At 41.6% G+C, this 23,501-nt stretch overlaps 1 protein-coding gene across 1 annotated transcript in view; it reads left to right on the top strand.

Moving 5' to 3' along the window:
- Positions 1 to 23,501, top strand: part of NRG3 (neuregulin 3) — a 1,181,107-nt gene that overhangs the window by 1,070,969 nt on the left and 86,637 nt on the right. Inside the window, exon 5 of the mRNA XM_063958773.1 lies at positions 5,643 to 5,745. Within this exon, the coding sequence (XP_063814843.1) occupies positions 5,643 to 5,745 (103 nt within the window). The remainder of the gene's footprint in view (positions 1 to 5,642; positions 5,746 to 23,501) is intronic.

Here is a 23,501-nt window from a genome sequence, read left to right on the forward strand (position 1 = left end):
GACTGTCCCTCCTGGTTAGCTGAAATCATGAGCCATAATACAGTGGTCTTATGATACAGAAAAAGACAGTATTTCTCAGATAAAGCTAATAGATGCTTGCTATTGACACTTATTGAATGGAAAGCCGAGACAAAGTAAGAAATTGTTATTTTGCTGTTGTGCTTTCATTATTAAAATAACATATTTTACAAACTAATTATTACGGTGATGTGTTTACAGAAAAATTAGTTAAAGCACACTGTGCAGCTCCTGAGAATGTAAAGCCCTGCTACGCCAAACAATATCCATAGCTTGGACTTCTTCCAACAGTTTTTGAATGGGCTAACAAAAGCCTGCCTCGTATTCCATTTAATCTAAAATGTTATTTTACGGCAAATTGTAAATTGTCTCAGTAATAACATTCTTCATATTTTTTTTATTGTCACGCAAACTGAGGAACATAGCTATATACTACAGTTTTGCTTGGGAATTATGTTTTTTTCGTGCCATTTTGCAACACCGTCCCATTAGACATGCTCAGTAATGTTATGCTATTTCAAAACTTTACCAGTAATAATTACTTTAACATGTATTTGCTACAATTGCTAATAGCCCCTGCTCCAAATTTCCAATCTGATATTTGCAGTTCAAGTTTGAGGTTCACCGTTTAATCTGAATGTATTCCTTTTGCAATTTCAATTCACCATTCATGTTAAAAATAAGTGTCAAAATATTTTTTCATATTTACAAATGCTACATTTTTTAAATATTAAAAAAGTATTTTATTTTTCTAATTCAAATAGACACTGCGGTGTCCAAGGTTCAAATTTTGCAGTTCAAAACTTTAGTTATAAATAAAAATAGCTAAAATGTATACATTTTCATTTAAAAACACAGTTGATATGTCAACTGCTCAAATTTGATAATTTTTTTAAATGTACAATTCTAAAAAGTTTGGCATTTTTTCTCTTGGTTCAACATAATGGTTATAGATACAGAGAAATATAGAAACAAAAAATTTGATGGCAGACAAGAACCACTTGGGCCAAATAGTCTGACCCTTTTTTAACCATATTGTTACCACAAACCCAATTTGATCCTTATTTCTTTGTAAGGGGATTGTTATGTCTATCTCAAGCTTATTTAAATTGCTCTACTTTATTAGTCTCTACACCCTCTGATGGGAGGCTAGTTCACTTGTCCACTACCCTTACTGTGAAATAATTCTTCCTGAAATTTCCATTGAACCTACCTCTCTCCAGCTTCAATGCATGTCCACATGGTCTAATACTTCTCTTCCTTTGAAGAATGTCCTGTAGCTTGTTAAAACCCTTGATATATTTGAACATTTCTATCATTCACTCCCTTCCCTTCTCTGCTTCAAAGTATACATATTAAGATCTGTTAGTCTTTTCATGTATTTTTTGTGATGCAGGCCATGCACCATTTTAGTTGCCCTTCTTTGTACAGTCTCTAAAGTATTAATTTCCTTCTGAAGATATGACCTCCAGAACTGAACATAGTATTCTAGATGAGGATGTACCAATGACTTATACAGTGACAACTGTTTTGACCATGTCTGCTTTTCACTCACCACCTATAATATAATAATATAACTTGAGAAGCACTGTTGACATGGATGCAGGGCTCTGACAAGAGATTTTTGTAACCAAGGCCTACAGGCTTAATCAATTATTTTAGCTATAGTATGTAAATTAATTGCCTTGGTGTGTCAAGGTTTGAAGAGGTGCAGGTGTGAGATTTCCTTTTGTCATAAGGACTACTGCAGTCTTATAATGCACACATTTCTGTTTCCACTCTGGAAAGTATCATGTAGCTCCAGATGAGAGCCAGTGTTCTTCTGGTCTCTGTTACGGAATACTTACAAACTCTATTGTGGAACACTGCATATGCACCGTATGAGCTTAGCAAAAGGGATGCTTAGCTTTCCAAAGCCTAGGTGCACCAATAGATGCTGGGTTTAGTTTGTTGCATTGTTGGGGTAGTATTGTACAGTATCTGCTAAGGTAATATCATGAATAGCGAAAGATAGCAGTCATAACTTGGAGGACACTTTCAATCATATATATAGAGAGGCATCAGTCTCCCTCAAGTTCATCCTGTCCTTAGTATGGGAATAAGATGGTATCATTTTGGCATCTGTTGTGAGAATGCACAAAGATGCATAACATTTGGTATATCATAATAGACAGTAGTTGAATGTCTGGTGGCTGTACCTTTGATCCCAAGGGTATGCATATTTAGACTGTTCCTAAATGCTTGATTAAGTAATCAGCATCCCAATACATGAGTAATTTGTTTTCAATGGCTAAAATTTCAAAACTGCAACATGGTGTATTTCATAGATGAGCATTTTGGGGGTAATTCAGACCTGATCGCAGCAGCAAATTTGTTAGCAGTTGGGCAAAACCATGTGCACTGCAGGGAAGGGGGGCAGATGTAACATGTGCAGAGAGAGTTAGATTTGGGTGTGGTGTGTTCAAACTGTAATCTAAATTGCAGTGTAAAAATAAAGCAGACAGTATTTACCCTGCACAGAAACAAAATAACACACCCCAAATCTAACTCTCCCTGCAAATGTTATATCTGCAATACCTGCAGTGCACATGGTTTTGCCCAACTGCTAACAAATTTGCTGCTGCAATCAACTCTGAATTACCCCCATTGTCTAACGCATTTTGTTTACACACTTAGAAATTCTATACAAATGTGTCCTCAATCACTTAATATTTTTGAGAAATGGCATGAGATAGTTGGTGTTAGATGTCATGTATGTATTTTAGCATACCTTTGCCACACATTCAGATGGGTCCTTATACACTGTGGCTTCATTTGTGCCAATAAGCCCTTCTTGATGTACCAGGTCCCAGGTGAAACAACCATACCAAGCATATTTCTCGCTCAAAATGTGTAATAAGATGTGGCAGATCATCTGATAGATAATTGTATAGTGTATGCCCAGTTTAACTGACATTTTTCAAACACAGCCTGTAGCATGACAGGAGCTACTTAGTTGGTACTTTATCTCTCTCCATTTTATCTCTCTTCATGGCTTAGTAAATAGACCCCTTAGACAGCAAGCCCAGGTAATTTATATTTTTTGTGGGGTAATCCAGTTGGTTATTGTATTCTTATTATAAAAATTAATTCTGTGAAATATGGATTGTTTTGAATTATACACATAGAAACAAATCATTTACATTATCATCTTAGCTTTCCATTTCCCATGTAATAATAAAAGAAACTGCTTCTTGCACGCAATTGCCCTCATTGCACAACATCTTTTAAGACATCATTCTCTTCTAAAACCTGACATGTTCAAAATTAGTTCTTAAAATGTAACTTTGTCATGGAATCAAAATCTGCTTGTGTGCATTTATTGAAGTGATTCAAAAAGTTTCTGAATCTGGAGCTGTTTTGTTTCCATAGCAACAGATTTAATCTATACGAGTGCTTCTCGAGACAATCTTCTCTTTTCATGACCCAGGTATTGTAGCTGTTCAAAGAGTGAAAGACAATTACTTACTGGACAGAAAAGAATTTGGTGAAATGTTTGTATTGAATGATGTAGATGTCCTTCCTGAAATTATTGTTTGAACTCTCTTTATTCAGTTATTTAACAATTTTACTTTCAATATTGTTTTGTTTATTTCTTTGTTATTACTGAGTGAGCTTTTACTCAGGTTGAACTATTGCTGTTGCTTAAATAAACTTAAGTTTTTTATATTCATTACACTCCTGCTAATTGGTACCTTATTTGCAACTTTGTGCAGAGGGCTGTATCCAACAATACTTTCCTTTGCATAAGCTTTTTCCTTTGTATGCTTTTGTTTTTGTAACATTTAGATAGGCTTTTCTTACAAATATATGTACATATCCCAACAGAGGTTTACATTCATTCAGTACAGTTAGGGGCATCTTAAGAGAAGAGACGGCCCGTGTGCAGACTATCGGTGGGCCCCTCCTCTTTACGGCGCCATAGGCTCCGGCATTTTGCCGGAGTCTACTGCATATGCACAGCTCTCCAGAAACATGGTGCCCGCCATGTTAAGGAGACAAATTTCCAGTGTGCATGCGCAGTGGCCATTTTGGAAGTGAGTTTTTGCTGCGACTGCAAGTATAAAACAACATGGGTGCAGTGTTTCCGGTTACAAAAAGCTCATATCCATTCTATTGTTACATGTTGGATCTTCACATCATAAAGATCTTTGATACAAAGTGACTATCCATTGGGAACAATTAATATATGGATCTTACCAGCAGCCACACCTGATTCAAAACATTTTTTGACCTCATTAAGCCATATACAGTAGCTATAGAGCTTGGTTTTTTTACACGTCTGTGCACAGAGTATGCTTAAGTCCACCTCCATGTATTAGAAAGTATACATATTTGTTATTTTTTTTTGATGTTTTAAAGACCGGTCTTGTTTTATTATATGATAATTTATACAATAGTAAATATATTTTGAATTTATCAGGAGTTTGTCATTCTTATCAGCCATATCTTGTAATTATATAACTATAGCGCAAGAGTTTTTTCAAATTGGAGTTTTGTGGTTAATTGCACTTGGGTGGTCCAGTGTAATTTATTTGACCTGTGAACCCCAGGTCATTAACTTTTTGCAGCTGAATTTTACTATATTCAAAATGTTTTTTAACAGAAAATACTATTAGCGCCCGATATAAAGAGGTTTTTTTGTACTCTGTCAGGCAGTCTATGACAGTGTCATTTATACCAGTTATGAGCTGCCTTTAATTCACAGACAGTAGTGAATCAGAAATGATGTACAGCTGTCTGTTAATTAGAGTCAGTATTTGGCTGTGATCATCTGCGCTGATAGGTGTCAGGACTCCTTTATCTGCCTGACACAGAGGTCAGCTCTGCCTACTTAAGGTAAGGGGCAAGTCTCTCAGGCAGAGGGGCCCATCCTGCTCTCTGCATTAGTATTGTGTATACTGTTTATTCAGCACCACCTGTTTGTGACTACTGCAGCAAAGACAGAATGATGAAACAGAAATAATAAACAGTCATTTATTACTTAAAAGTAGTCTCTCACTCTCTATGTGCGTGTGTGTATATAAGTGTATATTTATTTCTTTAATACACCAAAATAGCTTGCAGTAAAAGGTAAATTAATTGTCAATGATATGTTAGCGGAAAAAAGAAATTAAAAAAACAAAAACAAAAGCTACATGAATTGAGGGTCATATACTCACTGTATATATTAAACTCTGTAAAATGTGATGTTAGGTGACACAGTGACTGATATTATCTCCACTCCATGTATTTTATTTCTGCATAATGTGTTATATTTGAATACACTGTAAATGTGCTTTTATCCTAGCAGTTGTTGAATGACTCATAGTCATTGTTCATTCTTGTAGCATTCCAATGCAATATCAAAATGATTAAAATAAGTAGAATGCAGGCACATATGTATTCTAAAAGGCAAACAAAGCCTGCTTTTAAAGAGTCAAGACTGCAGCTTTGCAAGTCATAGATATGGAAATGAGTGACTATTACCGCATTTCTTCTTCAGAGTGTAACATGTTCATGGAATTCCAGGATGTAAAACCACTTTGATGTGCTTATTGTAAAACAATTCACCTTTTTGAAAATGAATGTGTTTTTTGTTGCAGAGAGTGAGGAGGTGTACCAACAGCAGATCTTGTCAATCTCTTGCATCATCTTTGCCATTGTAGCTGTGGGTTTGATTTGTGCAGCCTTCTACTGCAGGACAAAGTAAGATTGTGCTGTTTCTTTTTTGTTTGCAATGTGTTCAATAGTTAAGTGCAATATATACAGTATGTACAGTATGCAGAATTCTGTTTTGTGAATAATACACATTCTAAGACGAGTATAATTAGATGCAAATTTCCAGTAATATAAGATACTAATTTACATTAGGCTTTCATTGACCAGATGTATATCTGACTGATGAAAGCTAGCTGCTGATAGATTGCCAGGGACACAGTATATTAGGGTGAAAAACACTTTTGTATAACCATGTTATTAAAAATAGTTTTTGTTATTATGCATGTAAAAAAAAATCATAGTTAAAACTATTGTACTGCTAATATTAAACTTTAAGGACATGTAGCATGCATCTTCAGCCATACTTGACCTCTAGCATCTGACAGAGCTGGGAAGTGATGGAACCCGGGAGCGCATAGTGCTGGGTAGCACTGGCAGCCATGGCAGCATTACACACCCAGCGCATGAAGCCCCTGGCAACAAGCATTACCCCTTGGCAATGAGCAATACACACCCTTGGCAACAATCATGACACCCAGCGCATGAAGCCCCTGGCAACAAGCATGATAACCAGCTCATGAAACCCCCGGTAACAAGCATGACACCCAGCACAGAAAACCCCTGGCAACAAGCTTGACACCCAGAGCATGAAAACCCTGGCAAAAAGCATCTCCCCTTGGCAATGAGCATTACACACTCAGTGCAACAAGAATTACACCCTGCCAATGAGCATGACAGCCAGTGCATGAAACCCCTGGCAACAAGCATTACCTCCTAGCACCAAGCATGACACCCAGCGCATGAAACCCCTTGGCAATGAGCATTACACACCCCTGGGAATGAGAATGACAACCAGTTCATGAAACCCCTGGGAACAAGCATGACAGCCAGAGCATCAAAACCCCTAGCAACAAGCATGACAGCCAGAGCATGAAAATCCCAACAAGCATGGAACCAAGAGCATGAAACCCCTGGCAATGAGCAGGTAATTTAAAAGTAATTAGTAGCCTTACTATGGGCATCATTTATCACGGACATTGTGGCGTGTGGTATAATGTATAACGGGCATTGTGGTGTGTGGCATAATGTGTCACAGTTATTACGGTGTGTGCCATACTGGATCATGGGCATTGCGGTGTGTGGTATAGTGTGTCAGGGGCATTGTGGTGTGTAGCAAAATGCATCATGGGCATTGCAGTGTATGGCACAATGGGGCAGATGTATTAAGCCTGGAGAAGGGATAAATAATGATAAAGCAGTGATAAGTGCAAGGTGATAACGCACCAGCCAATCAGCTTCTAACTGTCAATTTACATATTGGAGCTGATTGGCTTGTGTGTTATCACCTTGCACTTATCACTGCTTTATCACTTCTTTATCCCTTCTCCAGGTTAATACATCTGCCCCAATGTATCACGGGTATTACTGTCTTCAGCTTAAATCTCAATAGTGCTAAGGACAAGTAGCACTGCAAGAGTTCAAAGAGAGGGCAATTTTCCTAAAAGGGAGGTTCTTTTGCCCAGATCTCCCACATCTTGGCTACAGTAAACTCATTGGGACCACCATAGGTGATGCAAAATGTCTTCTTTTGACAGTGATATACTGTACCTCTTGTTGCTATCATATAATTCCTACCCATTTTGGGCTTGATTAAGGTTTGTAAGCAAAGCAAATAAGCCGGTGGTGCAGATGTAACATGTGTAAAGAGATTTAGATTTGGGTGGGTTATATTGTTTCTGTGCAGGGTAAATATTGGCTGCTTTTGCACATAGCCCACATAAGTTAGATAGCTATGTTTTTACAATTAAATTTAGATTTCAATATAAAATACATCACCCAAATCAAACTCTATCCATCTGCAGTGAAACATGGCATTTATGTGTTTCATTCAGCCTAGTATGCTAGCTAAAATACAGTTTTCTGCTGAAAAAAAGATAACTGTTATGAGTACTGCACAAAAAAATAAAATAATGATTTTGATTTTGGAATGATCAGCTCAAAAAGTGACATAATAGAGAAAAACCTCAGAAAAGCACAGAACTGAGAAAAACCTCAGAATTGGAGAAATTAATTAGAGGAGTGGCCTCGTAACTTGGGAGAAGTGCCATGATCATGAGCCACGACCTCCATTTTCATCATTGTGGGGGCATGCCCAGTGCTCTGTGAGCTGCTAGCCATGCCCCCAGTCCCATTCTCCAATTGAATAGCCACTATACGCATACACACAGTGTCTATGCACTGCTGCTCTGCTAAGAAGAACATGCAAGTGAGAGGGGGCCTCCCAACTTCCCCATCACTGTGGCAAACTGTGGCCTGCGGGTGGGACAGCGGAACAATGCCCGAAAAAAAAATCGGCACAGTCCTGCCAAAATCGGCACAGTTAGGAGGTATGCAATTATGTACTTAATCAAACTTAAGAAAACATAACATTTTTGAAAAGCATTATATGCAATGCTATTATCAGGGCCGTAACTAAGGGGGGGCTAGGGGGTCACGCGCCCCGGGCGCTGGAATGTGGGGGCGCTAGGGAGGCTGTTTCTGCAGCCAAAATCTCTGGTTGCCGCGGAGGTGAGGGAGAGAGGACGGAGACAGTAGTCTGGCCGGCGCGGTTGAGCAGAGCCGAGCCTGGGACTGATGAGAGCACACTGGCTGGCGGCTGCAGTCAGTCAGTGACAGTGAATGAGTCACTGTCACTGACGCTGCAGCATTCCGCACTGGACTCTGCAGGCTCCTCTGACAGGGGAGCTTTCACGGAGACAGCATGTCTCCAGCATCCCAGAGCCCACAGCCCTCCCCCATGACTGGGAACAGGGGGAGGCACACAACGCAGCAGCGTGGACTGTGAACGAGGGGCAGCTGTGACAGAGAGAGATTTATTATGAGGTATGTTTCTCTACCTGGCAGACAGCTCCCCCTCTACAATGTGTATGTGTTTGTGGGTGTGTCATTGTTCCTCTGGTCCCTATACAGTGTGTGTGTGTGTGTGTGTGTGTGTGTGTGTGTGTCAGTGTTCCTGTGGTCCCTATACAGTGTGTGTGTGTGTGTTAGTGTGCGTCTGATCCCTATACAGTGTGTGTGTGTGTGTGTGCGTGTGTCAGTGTTCCTGTGGTCCCTATACAGTGTGTGTGTGTGTGTGTGTGTGTGTGTGTGTTGTGTCAGTGTGTATCTGGTCCCTACACATTTTGTGTGTGTCAGTGTACATCTTGTCCCTATACAGTGTGTGTCAGTGTGCGTCTGGTCCCTAAACAGTGTGTGTGTGTGTGTGTGTGTGTGTGTCAGTGTGCATCTGGTCCCTATACAGTGTGTGTGTGTGTGTGTGTGTATGTGTGTGTGTGTGTGTGTGTACATCTGGTCCCTATATATTTTGTGTGTGTGTCAGTGTACATCTGGTCCCTATACCGTGTGTGTGTCAATGTGGTCGTATACAATCTGTTTTTGTGTCAGGGTGCCCCTGGTCTGTGTGTGTGTGTCAGAGTTCCCCTGGGACCTGCACCATATGTGTGATAGTGTGCCCCCTATATAATCTATCTAATGTGTATACGCAGCTCCTCTGTGGTGTAACGTGCATAAGCGGCTGTAGTGTGGCAGAGGCTCCTCTGTGGTGTAACGTGTGGGATTTTATATATATATATATATATATATATATATATATATATAGACAGACAGTCCCGGCACTCTTTTAGCAAAGTATAGTTACTGCGGTGCCTTCCCAGAGGGGTTACCTCATGCAGATATGTAAGAAATGAAGGTGGCACTCACGCAGATTCTTGCAAAAGTAAAAATAGTCAGTTTTAATTTACCGACATGTTTCGGGGACTTGCCCCGTCCTCAGGGCATTGCCCTGAGGACGGGGCAAGTCCCCGAAACATGTCGGTAAATTAAAACTGACTATTTTTACTTTTGCAAGAATCTGCGTGAGTGCCACCTTCATTTCTTACATATATATATATATATATATATATATAAAATTGTATTTTAATTATACTTTTTTTTTTTTTATTACTTTGCGGGGGGGCGCAAATTTACTATCTTGCCCCGGGTGAGAGCAACCCTAGTTTCGGCCCTGCTATTATAGACAATATTTGCCATGCAATGCTTTTTATTTTTGAGTAGCAATTGTTTTTAATATGATATTTACTTTTTGTTTCAAGTTTTGATGCTCTTATACAGTGGCAGCTCCTACCTGGGTGGAGGAGGGGGGCTGCTGCTGGCCGTGCTTCTGGGTTCCTGCTGCCGTCAGGGTCCGTGCATCCGTACAATGTAGTTGACAGATGCTGGGACTGGCACATGCACAGTGGCAGCGGTTTTACTGCACATGTGCAAAACCCTGGCTTCTATGGACTGCATCAGCTGCAGCCTACAGAGGAAGCCAGCTCTCTGCTAATTTCAGTCTGGTTTGGCAGTCCCAGAGGGAGGAAACCCCTCCAATGGGACTGCCTGTAGTGTCTGTTACTGGCAGGTAGGACTCACAGACTTCATCTAGCTTGCTGACATGACCTGAGTTGGTGGATTTTACTAGGGATGGGGGGGAGGGGAGGGGGGCGCTAGGTTAAATCTGCCACTGCTCTAATAAGTATTCTTTCTTTTCCTCTAGCACTCCTTTTAATGCAATGCATGCCAGATTAGCTAAAAGTATATCAGGTCAAATTCAGGTACAGTAAACTTTGCGAATGTGATAATAGAAGTCAAATTATTAAAATAAAATTCTGCATATGCAAATGAAGATAAGTAATAACTTGGTTTTATTTTTTATGGAGAACTACAAATATATGTTTACTTAAAGTCTAAATGGTCCTAAGTAAAAGGGTAAATAGATATTGTTGTAGGGGAATTAATTAGTAAAAAGTCATCTACAGTAGGTAAAATGCCATGCATAAATCCAATACTTTTTTTATATGCTTGATTCATTTTTATCCAGTATACAGTACCTTACATACAAAACTGAAATATTAAAGTACATTAACTTTTGCGAAATGCTACTCTAATGTTTCTAGAACCTCAACTCACCTAAAATAAAAAAGCAAAACTTAATTGTCACTATCAGTAATACTCGTTACTATTTGCATTATTCCCAAATTTCTTGATAATTAATTATTGAGTTGTTAACTACTGTATTTTCCTTGAGGGATTGATTTGCCAAGGTCTTGATCTCAGTTTGCTGATTTTTTCTTGACTTCTGAAATCCAATTTGTGCATATGCTGAATATTTAAATAATACAGATATTAGCAGATCAAAGGATTTGAAATTTGTCTGTCCGGACAATTCATGCTTCAATTTTTTGATAAATAATCTAATATGTTCACCCTGGAGCATATTCTTGAAAGCTAACCAAGCAACTATCTTACTGGTACTTTCATAACTTTATCCTTTATAACTTAAAGTCAGTTTAGTTTTTACCTTTTTTTTGCTATTGTTTCAAAATATAAAAATAAATAAAATGTAAACCAAACAAGAATATTTTGTAGGCATAGTCAAGACTGAAACAGACTGACATGATAGAACAAGACTTTGCATAATATAGAACACTAAGATATGCTTTGCAAGAGTCCCACACAACAGGTAGCCTGAGCAGGCAAACATGACCTTTATTTTAAATGTTAGGTTTCTTTTTGAACATACAGAATGTGTGTGCACACTGAATTCATTGTTTCATTTGCAATATTTTCATATATCGTTTTTTTATTTTGTTTGGGAATATATTTGTTGTTTCTAGAGAACGCCCCACGTTTTATTTAATGCATTGTCAATACAATAAATTGCAGTGCTTGCATTTCCAGCACTTGATGCTTATTTCAGACCTATACATGATACTTATGTCAGGGCTGAGGTTATTGTGAACCCGGACTAGTACCGGACACTGGGTTTGGTCTTGATCACGGTAAGTAGAATCGGGCTGACTTAGTGAACGATCCGCTTGTCCAGACGTGGCAGTCAGGCAGTGTACTCTATGAGGAAAGGTGACCAGCTATGGGTACTGGAACACTGGTGGTGGAAGCCACCAGTGCAATGGGTAGCTGGGTTGTCACCTAATGGAGAGTTACGTGAGAACTGGTGAGTTGACGGAATGCTGGGAGGATCAGCAATGTAGGAAAGTCACAGATCACTGGCTGGAACCAGTGTGATGGCAGTCGACGAGGCTGAGGACAACAGAAGTATTTGAAGATGAAGCTGAGGATGTCAGCAATACTTGAACACGAAGCCGAAGACATCGGCAAAGCTTGTAGCAGAAGCTGAGGACATCAGTAATACTTGTAATCGAAGCTGAGGACATCAGTAATACTTGTGGATGAAGCTGAGGACGTCGGCAATGTTTGTAGCAGAAGCTAAGGACGTCAGCAATACTTGTGGATGGAGCCGAAAACGTCTGCAATGTTTGTAGCAGAAGCTGAGGACGTCAGCAGTACTTGTGGACAGAACCGAGGACGTCGGCAACACAGGTTTCCAAACGCTGAGCAGCTGAGGTAGCGCAATGGGGATTCCGTATGCTGTGCAATGCAGTGTCAGCACTGCTGGTTTCCCAGTAGCTGTGATGCGGTAGTTCTGCACAATGTATACTGCAATGTTGTAGACAGCAGTGGCAGGTTTTCCAGTAACTATGGTGTGCAACCTTGTGCAGCGGAGAACTGGAAGCTGGCAAGAACCAGCAAAGTCTCTAAGGCCGCTAGGGATATAGGACTGTCCCATTGGTTTACTGGAGAACTTCCAGTGAGCCTGGAGATGCCAGGATGTTGTGGCAGTGCGGGGGATGGTAACTTGCACAGAGTCTATTACCAGCAGGAGATTCTGGAGCTCACTCCAGGCTGAGAGACACCAAAGCACTGACAGCTTGCTAGTGCTTGACACCTGGAACTTATACCCAGTGCTTACAGCTGAGTGGATGAGCGGCTCACATGATGCAGAAGTGAATCCGGATTGGACCCTGGAAGGTCAGCTGACCAGGAACTGTCATGGCGATGTCCATAGCTGGTTTTGGAGGGAACTCCGGCGTGGTGTGTGCATAGACAGGAAATAATGGCCACGGGTCCTGAGAACACAGGAAGGTATACCTGGTAACCACTGGACTTGTGGATACTGGCACAGAAGTATAGAACTGCATGAGAATTCTCAATGATTGCTATGCAGGCACACCATGCAGAGACTACTGAGTTCTGAATTCACACAGAAAATTAATCACTACAGCTGCACGCGTTAGCAGAGAGGGAGCTCAGCACACAGAGTACTCATGATACTGGAGCTGTTTATCCCAGCCTGCAGAAAACATGCAGGTTACAGGACAGATGGCAGAGGTAAGTCACCAAATGATATGATTTTAGTCAGGATTGTGACAACTTACATTGCCAGTATATTCAGCTCTTCTCCTTGTACTAGCACTTTGGATCATGTTGTTACCTGTCTTTATGACCCTTGGTTTTTGATAATTACAGACTCTGGCTATGACTCTTGGCATTTGGATAACTATGATATGACCCTTTGCTCTAAAATAATTTCCTTCTCTTGGTGTGGATTAAAACATTGACAGTGTCAAGATAGACAGTCAATAGATTAACAACATATGGTCAACAGGGTCAAAGGTCACCAAGGTCAAAATGATTGACAGTAAAAAGGTTGATATGGTCAAAAGATCAATATACACATGGTCAATGCAAAAAGGACAATTTTTTTGTGTTATTTTAACCCTAACCACAACCCTAAACTTAACCTTCCCCCTAGTGCTTAACTTTTCCTCTGGTGCCTAACCCTAACCTTGCCCCTAGTACCTATCCCTAACTATCACCTTTAGCAGACTAGCCCTAACCCTCCACCAAAAGACTAACCATAACTGTCCCCTCAGGAAGCCTTAACCTGACCGTCCCATATGTACCTAACCCATAAGACTAACCCTAACAATCATGAACAATCTTGAAAAAGCCATGAGTAAACCATTTTTGTGTTGACTAAATGCATGTCACCTTTTGACCCTGTCGACCTTTCGACTGTCGACCATCTGGTATTGACCTTTTGACTGACTATTTACTGTCGGGTGTAGAGAGCTGTGGCGGGCCAAGGTACATTTTAGGGGCGTGACACCTTATACAAATTAATGCTAAAAAAAGTATTTTCAGATTGCTCTCCCCCTACTCCACGCCCCACACACTGGCAGAAAAGATTGCAGCCTCCCTGCAGCACCACAGCCCAGCTAGAACATAGCAGCGTGTGCTGTCTGAAGAGGTAAACTGCTGCTGCTGACAGGTAGGAGGTCAGGGGGGTGGTGGCAGACCTCCATCAGGCCTGGCCATGGGTAATTAGTACCCATTCCTCTTGGCAACAGTGTCTGTCTATCTCACATCCCGATACCCCTTTTCTGACTCTGGATCCCTCTATAGTACGTATGTGTACTTTGATTGTACTTATTCTCTGTACCTTAATCTACTGTAATCCCATTTTAGTACAGACTATTCCTGTGTTTTCTGATACTGGAATTAGACTTATTATTTACAAATATAAATCTTAAAGATTTGACAGGTTTAGATGGCAGTAAACATGAATTCAGTGTTTTGTACTTTTCATTCATTTAAATAATACAGCAGATGAAGATGCAGACAAACTTAATAGAAGGTACTGTATGTTGAATATGCAAAGTTCTGCCATCTAGTTTATTCCAGGGCCTCCCCAAGTTTCAAGTGTTTTTAGAGCAAGAATCTAGATTGGCTATGTTGAATAGGTTTAACAGTAGCAGAAATGTAATGTTTAGTATTCTTTATGAAGCAGCATACAGTATCTATACCAGGGAAGCACTAAAGATGCAGATGATCATCACCAATTTAACTGGATATGCTCTGGTTTAGGCAACCACAAGGCTGCTACAGATGGCTATGCCAAAGTATTAGATACACAATGGAATACACCAAATTATATCATAAATGGGTGGATTTATCGTTTGTATAAAATAATGTAATTAAGAATGTGCTGGCACAAAAAAAATCTCATGAAGAACCCAGGGCAGGATATTACTTTTAATACCCATTTCGCAAAAGCAATTGGAGGAAAGGAAAATAATCAACCACCTTTCATATATATACTGTACTATTTATTCCTCATGTTATTCTGGGTCATGCTACCAGCAAAGATAAACCAATGCAAATCAGTGTGACTATCAAAGAACCAAATTGCTACCCTATCAATAATATTTCTCTCAATAACTGGTATAACATAGCATTAGTACAAAAAAACCTATACAAGAAGATATATATATATATATATATATATATATATATATATTAGAGATGTGTGGTGGACACTTTTCATTTTTTTGTGTTTTGGTTTTGGATCTGGATTGGTTTTGCCAAAACCAGCCTTTTGTGTTTTGGTTTTGGATCTGGATTTAAAAAAATAAATAAATTAAAAACAGCTAAAATCACAGAATTTGGGGGTACCATAGCTAGCTACAAACATACCACCTCCTTCTTTGATGACTTTTCACATTATGAAAAGAGGCAAGAGGAAGAGGACAGTGTCAAGATGGTGATTAGAAATTAGAGAGGCACACGCAATCAGGAACAACACACAGGCTTTCACCTCCACTCCTACAGTATATTAGTGTGGAACGGAAAGGACTTCGACCAAGCAAATATATAATTATCACATTACTGGACAAATTGAAAAACTAGGGGCCAAAGCCTCCAAATTTGTACCACCTTCTCCATTTTCAGGGATTAAGATAATCTCATATTTAATGTTAGGAAGTAAATAAACTGATGTATACCACAGGATCAAAATTGGATATTTTCCCCTCCACAGAGTCTGGAGACTTACTGTATTTTGTGAAAATCTTGTGGGCTTCTTTTTTTCCATTTTTTTATTGCATTTTTATTTACATACAGTATTTTGTGGCAGATGCCTTATTTTAGTTTTTCACAGCTCCCAGTTACACCCATGTGAGCATACCTGTGTTTCCCAGTTACACGCATGTGAGCATACCTGTGTGACTTGTTTATTTTATTCATATTATATTTTTAAATAAAGCAGCCCCTTAGATATTTTAGCAGTCCCTCCTACACCTCCACAGCACCCCCTGATGGGGCAAGTTGAGTTTGGGTGGGTGTGGTAAAATACTAAACAGGACTGTGCTGTGAATTTTTTGCTATTGTGCCCCTGCCCTAGTAGATCTTACCACTCTACAGTCAAAACTCATTTCATACTATTAGTAGGACTGTGGGAGGAAGCAATGCTAACCTCTGTGCCTAGAGCATGCCTCAGCCTGGCAAGCCAGACATCTTCCTGGCTGTAAGCCACCATGAGACTTCATACAGGGCCTTATTCAGTAACTGTTTGTGCCTCGCAGGAGCTCCTGGCCCATCTATTGCTGCAGTGCAATGGAAAGTTTATGCAATGCAAGATCACTTGTTAAAGCAGATTTAACTTTCAGGAAGGAAAAGCAATACCTTTAATGTATAACTGTTCAGGCCACTGCGACCGCTAAGTGTGTGTGTGTAAAACCCCTAACAGATGCGTACATGTTGCGTAAGCAAGCCTTCACGCTGTAAGCACAGAGTAGCTACATGTGAGGTGGAATACACTCTATAACACCTAGCAGGAAAGGAACACGACACCAATTGTATTTAAAATGTTGGGATCCAACCCACCAACAAATATTTACTCAAAAGGGGGTTACAACAATAATACAATCACATAAGAGAAGAGGCTACAATCGATGGATACATACATTTGTTCGCCAGCACCACCCGGTTCTGGTCCTCAGTCAATCCGGAAAGATGACCTTCAGCGAATGTGTCTGACCGGCCAGGCAGCGTGGCTTTTATACATTAGTCCAAATCATGAAACAATGGAATCTGTTATCTCTTCACCCATAGGTCAAAGGGCTGGTCATTTACAGTACAGGAGGGGTCATAGGTCAGTTTGAATAGGTGGGCGATGCCTGGTCCAGGTGCACTTGCAGATGGTCTCCACTGGGTTCCCGATGAATATCAAGAGTACAGTAAATACAGTGTAATATTAGTATTCTGTTCCTGCACATATCTATGCACAGGAGCGTGCTATCTTCTGCAAACTGCTACCGGAATATTGCTCTTAAAATACTGTACAGCTGGATACCAAACACCACCTCCTAACCTAATTCTGTCCCCTCATATCCTGTAAAGGTGAATCCCTTTGTTGTACCTTTTAAACAAATGTAACTCGCTGTTGTGATGCATATAGACTATGTGTAAATCATGTGCTATGTGAATTAAATATGAGATATGTCTTGGTGGCTTTTCCATGTGAATGCATATGCCACCGTAATTACTCATACCATGCGCTAACACGCACGACCGCGTGAGCGATTATACGTAACTTGCGAGTATGTGCTCGCACGGCAGTACAAGCACCCGCACAGAGGCCATCTGTGTTGTGTTTGTACGTGATGTGTGCGACAATAATATTTTCGACTTTGACAGTCCACCCTTTGGCAGTCAACAATAACTGCCACACCTTAATAATAAAACTGAAATTATTACATGTACATTATATACATAAGTTCAAATATATATATATACGGGGAAGATTTGTAGGTGGGAAATGTATATCCTAGTGAGACAGAAAAAGCATGTATGTATGAATTAATGTCTGAGGGGCATGTATCATCGTGCCGTACATGTTCTAAGTAAGCTTCAAGGTATTGCGAAGTATACATTAACTCCTTCTCATCCCGTATTAAGGGTCTGTAAATGGGCAAACAAACACTACTGAGCTCTTTCCAGGCAAAGGCCATTAGCCCGCACCTTTCCGGCTTCTTATACCAACAAATGGGGAGCACATTTATCTGATGATACATGGGGGGAAACGTATGTGCGTGCTACTCTATGTAGATATCATTTATCAACTATGTGTGCCATTAACTGAAGATTGCAGAGATGAGGGTAAGACACAAAAATACATTCACAGAAATTTGGGTATGGTTGACATCTTTTCCGGTTGGATGTTTCTGAGTATAGGGGGATACAGAAAGAAATGGTGAAAGAAACAGGCCATGAAATTAATTTGCAATCCTTATCATAACACTGTTTCTACAGAGGGGTCATAAATCAAATCTGCTGCTGTAGACTCATCAAATTTTTGCTGTGTTTGCGCAGCGCCAAAATTTGAACACACCTGAATATCAGACCAATAATTATGATGACACCCAGGATACAAAGGAGAAACTTTCCTACATTCACAATTACATTTTGCGCCCACTCTCCTAACCCTGAGAACCATTTGCGTGGGTTCAACCATGAGACCCAGCCGGTCAGCTCATTACCCACAGCCATTAAGGTAAGGTTGTGTTTCCTCCTGAACTCCCACTTTAACTGCAAGATCTCGTCCATCTTTTGATCGATGATCTCAGTGGGGTCATCAGTGCTATTCGTAATATATGTACAGCACTTCACACCATATTGAGTTGCCAGGGTAACACAGTACCCACTTGTCACAGCCGTAACATAATTAAGAACCATCCTGTGCTGGATCAGCTCCTTCTTGTAGGCTTGGAACTCCCTACCCATATACCTGTAGGTGTCATCATACATCTCGGTGATATTATCTATCAAGTTCGCCAGCGCATTGATTTACTTATAATTTATAGTTCCTCTGGCAGTACGGGTGATATCCAATGCGAGAAGGAACTGAATCCCGGTGGATTCATGGATCAAATCAGAGGCTGCGTGCTCTGTTCTATGAGGTGTCTCTTGATGATGTGTTCATAATGGGTATGAGTATAAGGAGTCTGTGCGTTGCCATGAATGTCTTTCATTTTATCGTGCGCTATGGTCATGACCTCTGGTAGTACTCTCCCAATATAGCACAACCCTTCAGAGCTCGGAGTAAGCCACTTGTACGCTTTCCTACCACATATGAAATAGGCATCATCTGGGAGAAAAAAAGGCATTTGGTTTCCCCCAGCACCCTGAATGATAACAGTAACCAGATATAAATCCCACATAATAATAGAATTCAGAGATCTTTGTTACACATGGGAGAACATAAGGGACGAAATGCAACAACACCATATCACATATCTTCCTTATAAAGAAACCAATCCCTAATTCTCTCATTTGCTCAGTTCAAGTATCGGGCTGGATGATGTTGGCACAATACCCCTGCAATACTTTTCCAACCCACATGGTTTTGATCCCACGTGTATACCTGTACTGAAAGTACTTCCCACTGGTGGCTATCTTGCGTACAAGTTCGGAGTCCATAGGTATCTTATCAGCTCTGTATGAAAAGGTCATTGTCTGGTTATTCCATGTCACTTCTCAATTTCCTGGTCTCTGGAAATTGGACACGTTAAAGCACAACAGTGACCTATCTACGTGGTACTGGTGGAGCTTCAAGCTATGAGGCCTAGATATGTTGAATTTCCTGTCCACCGGTCTCCCACCCCGTAATTCAAGTACCTCATCTATCGTTAAAGGATATGGCACTAATCCCGACTTACTCTGTCCTTGAGGTACCTGTGAGCACACCCAGCATTCTGTTTTGTTTAAGACCGTACCCACTAATGAGTGGTAATCACTCAAAGGATGTCGGCCAATGTCGATATTACTGTTTGACTGACATCTTTGGATGTACCCATCTTCGACTAGGTTTTCGTAATGCCTACATATACAAAATTCATCAGAAAATAACCATTCACATTGCCTCTGAGCTCCGTGACTACCAGATCGCTTACTGATACCAGCCTTTACTAGAGTGATATGCTGCTCCTGAGATCCTACGAATCCGTACTTGCCCTCAGAACCCATTACAGAGCCTTACTCAACGTCTCTGGGACCCTCACAAAAACAGATTGTCCTGATCAAAAACAGAGTCACCAGAAAAACCCGAAACACAGTCTCTTGAGGTAGATCCATTTCGTTATAGAATAAAAATAGGAAGGGAGAGAGAGAAAAATAATGTAGTTGAGGTGGGGTGATAAAAGAAAAAATGGTACGACAACCATCCTTGATTTTGTTGTTCTCCGCGCTCAGGTGCGATTCAACAGTACTGCCTCTCAGCTTTCCCGGAATAGACTCTCTAGTGATTCGACGTTCTCTTCACCTTTCTCTTTGTCACAAGTTTTCTCCGGGTCAGCGACCTTCTAGCAGTGGGACGAGTGGACCCAAGTCTCTCTCTTGGCGACCTTTAGTGCTGTCGTGCTGGTCAACAAAACTTGATACGGTCCTTCCCACCTGTCTATGAGGCAACCTGAGCGTAAAAAAATCGAATCATCACATAATCCCCAGGCTCAATGTCATGACAATTACTGTTCGGTAGGTAAGGAATCACCTGCTTTAGATTCCTCTGCTGGTTTCTCAGTTGCTGTCTCATCCTATCCAAATATTTCACAGTTATTTCGTTATTGAACTTCAAATCATCCTGGGGGTCTATCATTACATGAGGTTGTCGTCCAAAAAGAACTTTGAAGGGTGATAAGTTAAGCGGTGACCTGGGAGTGGTTCTGATGCTGTACAACACTAGTGGTAATGCCTCTGGCCACAACAATCCAGTTTCAGCCTTCACTTTGCTCAGCTTATTCTTAATAGTGCTGTTCATCATTCTCTCCACCTTCGCACTTGCCTGTAGCCGGTATGGAGTATGCAGCTTGCTATTAATACCCATCAGTTTGCACATGAAAGACTTTACCTGTAAAATGGGTGTCACAACTGAGGGCCTGAGCTGACGGGAGGCAGCCTCAGTTGTAGGGGCTGAGATGTACCGGAACCTGGGAGGTTGTATCAAACCCCTGGACATGTAAGTAACATGAATAATAACTGCCCGAAGGCGTGACCACGACAACTTGGATAAAAGTCAATGATGTTTATTATGACAACTCCGCAACACAGCAGCAGTAAAAGAAAACGTAAAAGTCAGCAAAGAATAAATACAGTTCCTGGGTACTACAGGATGGCAGGAGCCACAGGGCACTGGTAGTGTGAGGTAGTTCTTATGATCTTCTAGATGGAAAGTCCTTACCAGGCCCGACTGTAGCAATGGAGATAACCCAGGATTGTGCCAGCTGGTGTTCCAGGAAAAGCTGGGTTGCTGAAGATAAAACAGCTGCTGTGGATACTGGCTGGAACCAGACTGTTGTTAGCACGGAGTGGATACTGGCTGGAACCAGTTAAATAATAAATGAACTTGGGAGCGATGAAATATGAACTGAAATGTAGAACTTGAGAGCGGAGAAATAATAATACCGGTGGAGAGTGGTAAAGTGTAGAAAGGACACCGGCCCTTTAAGGGAAGCTGTACTCTGCTGGAAGCTGAGCTGGAAGCAGGTAATTGATGTAACTGGAAACAGATGAATCCACAATGGATTGGAGAGTCAGGCTACACCGCAGGTGGAATGCTGGTGCGGGTCTCTATGGTGGAAGTCTTGAGACAGGAGCTGGAACCTGGAAGACAATCACAGGAGAGAGACAAACAGGAACTAGGTTTGACAACCAAAGCACTGACGCCTTCCTTGCTCAGGCACAGTGTATTTATACCTGCAGCAAGGAAGGGATTGGCTAGGCAATTATGCAGATTAACAATACAGACAATGGATTGGTGGAAATGATCAGCTGACAACATCCAAGATGGCTGCGCCCATGCAGACACTTGGAGGGAAGTTTGGTTTGTAATCCATGTGGTAATGAAGACAGTAATGGCGGCGCCAGCCACCGGAGACAGGAGGCGCCAGGCTGACAGATGCACATCCAACCACGCGGACACAGCGGAGGCCGCGGCTGACGTAATCGCCACTCAGACACTCTGCATGCAGAAGTTCAGGGACGGCGGCGGAGGCCGCGGGAGACGCCATGCCAGGTGTAATATGGCGTTTACTGTGACAGCGTCCCAGAGTGACAGGAGAGGATACAGGAATGTACACATCAGGATAATAGATGGGATCCGGTCCTGGAGCACTGAGCCAGCCTTAGGAGGCATCTGATGGGTAAGAAATGGCGTCCAGATACCCGGATTGTGACAGCACCCCCCCCTATAGGAGTGGCCCCAGGACACTTCTTTGGCTTTTGAGGAAACTTGGAATGGAATCTCCGGACCAAGGCAGGAGCATGGACATCAGAAGCATTGGTCCATGAACGTTCCGCAGGACCATAACCCTTCCAGTCAATAAGATATTGTAGTTGACCGTAACGGTGACGTGAGTCCAGGATCTTGGCCACTTCATACTCAACGCCTCGTTGAGTTTGGACTTTCGGAGTTGGAGGAAGTGAGGAATGAAACCGATTCAAGATCAGCGGTTTCAACAGGGAAACATGGAATGTCCTGGGTATTTTTAAGAAGGGAGGCAACTGGAGTCTGTAAGCAACAGGATTGATGACTTGTTCAATCTTGAAAGGACCGATATAGCGAGGTGCAAACTTCATACTGGGAACTCTTAACCTCAAATTCTTCGTGGATAACCATACCCGATCACCCACCTTGAGAGCAGGAACTGCTCGACGCTTCTTATCCGCAAACTTCTTGTACCTGAACGATGCCTTGAGCAGAGCTGATCGTACGCTCTTCCAGATATTGGCAAACTGATGCAAGGTGATATCCACTGCGGGAACAGAAGTTGCTGGAAGCGGTTGGAACTCAGGGACTTTAGGGTGGAATCCAAAGTTAGTGAAGAATGGTGTTGAAGCAGATGAAGAATGATACTGGTTGTTATGATAGAACTCGGCCCAGGGAAGTAATTGAACCCAGTCATCTTGAGAGGAGGACACATAGATGCGGAGGAAGGCCTCCAAGTCCTGATTCACCCTCTCGGTTTGACCATTGGTCTGAGGATGGTAAGCCGTGGAAAACTTTAGCTTGACTTGGAGGACTTGACATAAACTTCGCCAGAATTTGGCTGTGAATTGAACTCCTCGATCTGAGATAATTTCTTCAGGAAGACCGTGGAGTCGGAAGATCTCTTGTATGAATACTTGAGCCAACTTGGAAGCTGACGGAAGGCCGGTGAGAGGAATGAAGCGTGCCATCTTGGTGAACCGGTCAACTACCACCCAGATGGTATTGAACTTGTTGCACATGGGTAAGTCTGTAATGAAATCTATCGACAAGTGGGTCCATGGTCGACGGGGAACGGATAGTGGAACCAGTTGCCCCGCAGGCGACTGGCGGGATACTTTATGTTGGGCACACTTTGGGCAAGATGCAATAAACTCCAAGACGTCCTTTTTCAGAGTTGGCCACCAATAGGACCTAGAGATAAACTCCAGGGTTTTTTGGATACCTGTATGTCCGGCAAAACGGGAAGCATGGGCCCAATGCATGAGCTTCTTCCTTAGCATCGGCTTCACAAAACTTTTCCCTGATGGGGGCGTAGAGTCCATCCCTACCGTGGAGAATGCCAACGGATTTATAATAGGATGCTTGTCTGAAGACTCTGACTCATTTTCTTGCTCCCATGAGCGGGAAAGGGCATCGGCCTTGCGATTCTGAGAGCCCGGACAGAACTGGAGTTTAAAGTCGAACCTGGAAAAGAAAAGTGCCCATCTGGCCTGACGAGGGTTGAGACATTGTGCGCCCTTCAGGTATAAAAGGTTCTTGTGGTCTGTAAGTATGGTGATTGAATGAGAAGCTCCCTCCAACAGATACCTCCACTCTTCTAGAGCGAGCTTGATGGCTAGCAACTCCTGGTCGCCAATGGCATAGTTGCGCTCAGCTGGGGAGAACTTCCGGGAGAAGAAACTGCAAGGGTGTAAATGGCCATCTTTAGCCCTCTGAGATAACACCGCTCCTACTCCAACGG

Source organism: Pseudophryne corroboree, chromosome 3 (assembly GCF_028390025.1).
Source record: "Pseudophryne corroboree isolate aPseCor3 chromosome 3, aPseCor3.hap2, whole genome shotgun sequence".
Classification (NCBI taxonomy): domain Eukaryota; kingdom Metazoa; phylum Chordata; class Amphibia; order Anura; family Myobatrachidae; genus Pseudophryne; species Pseudophryne corroboree.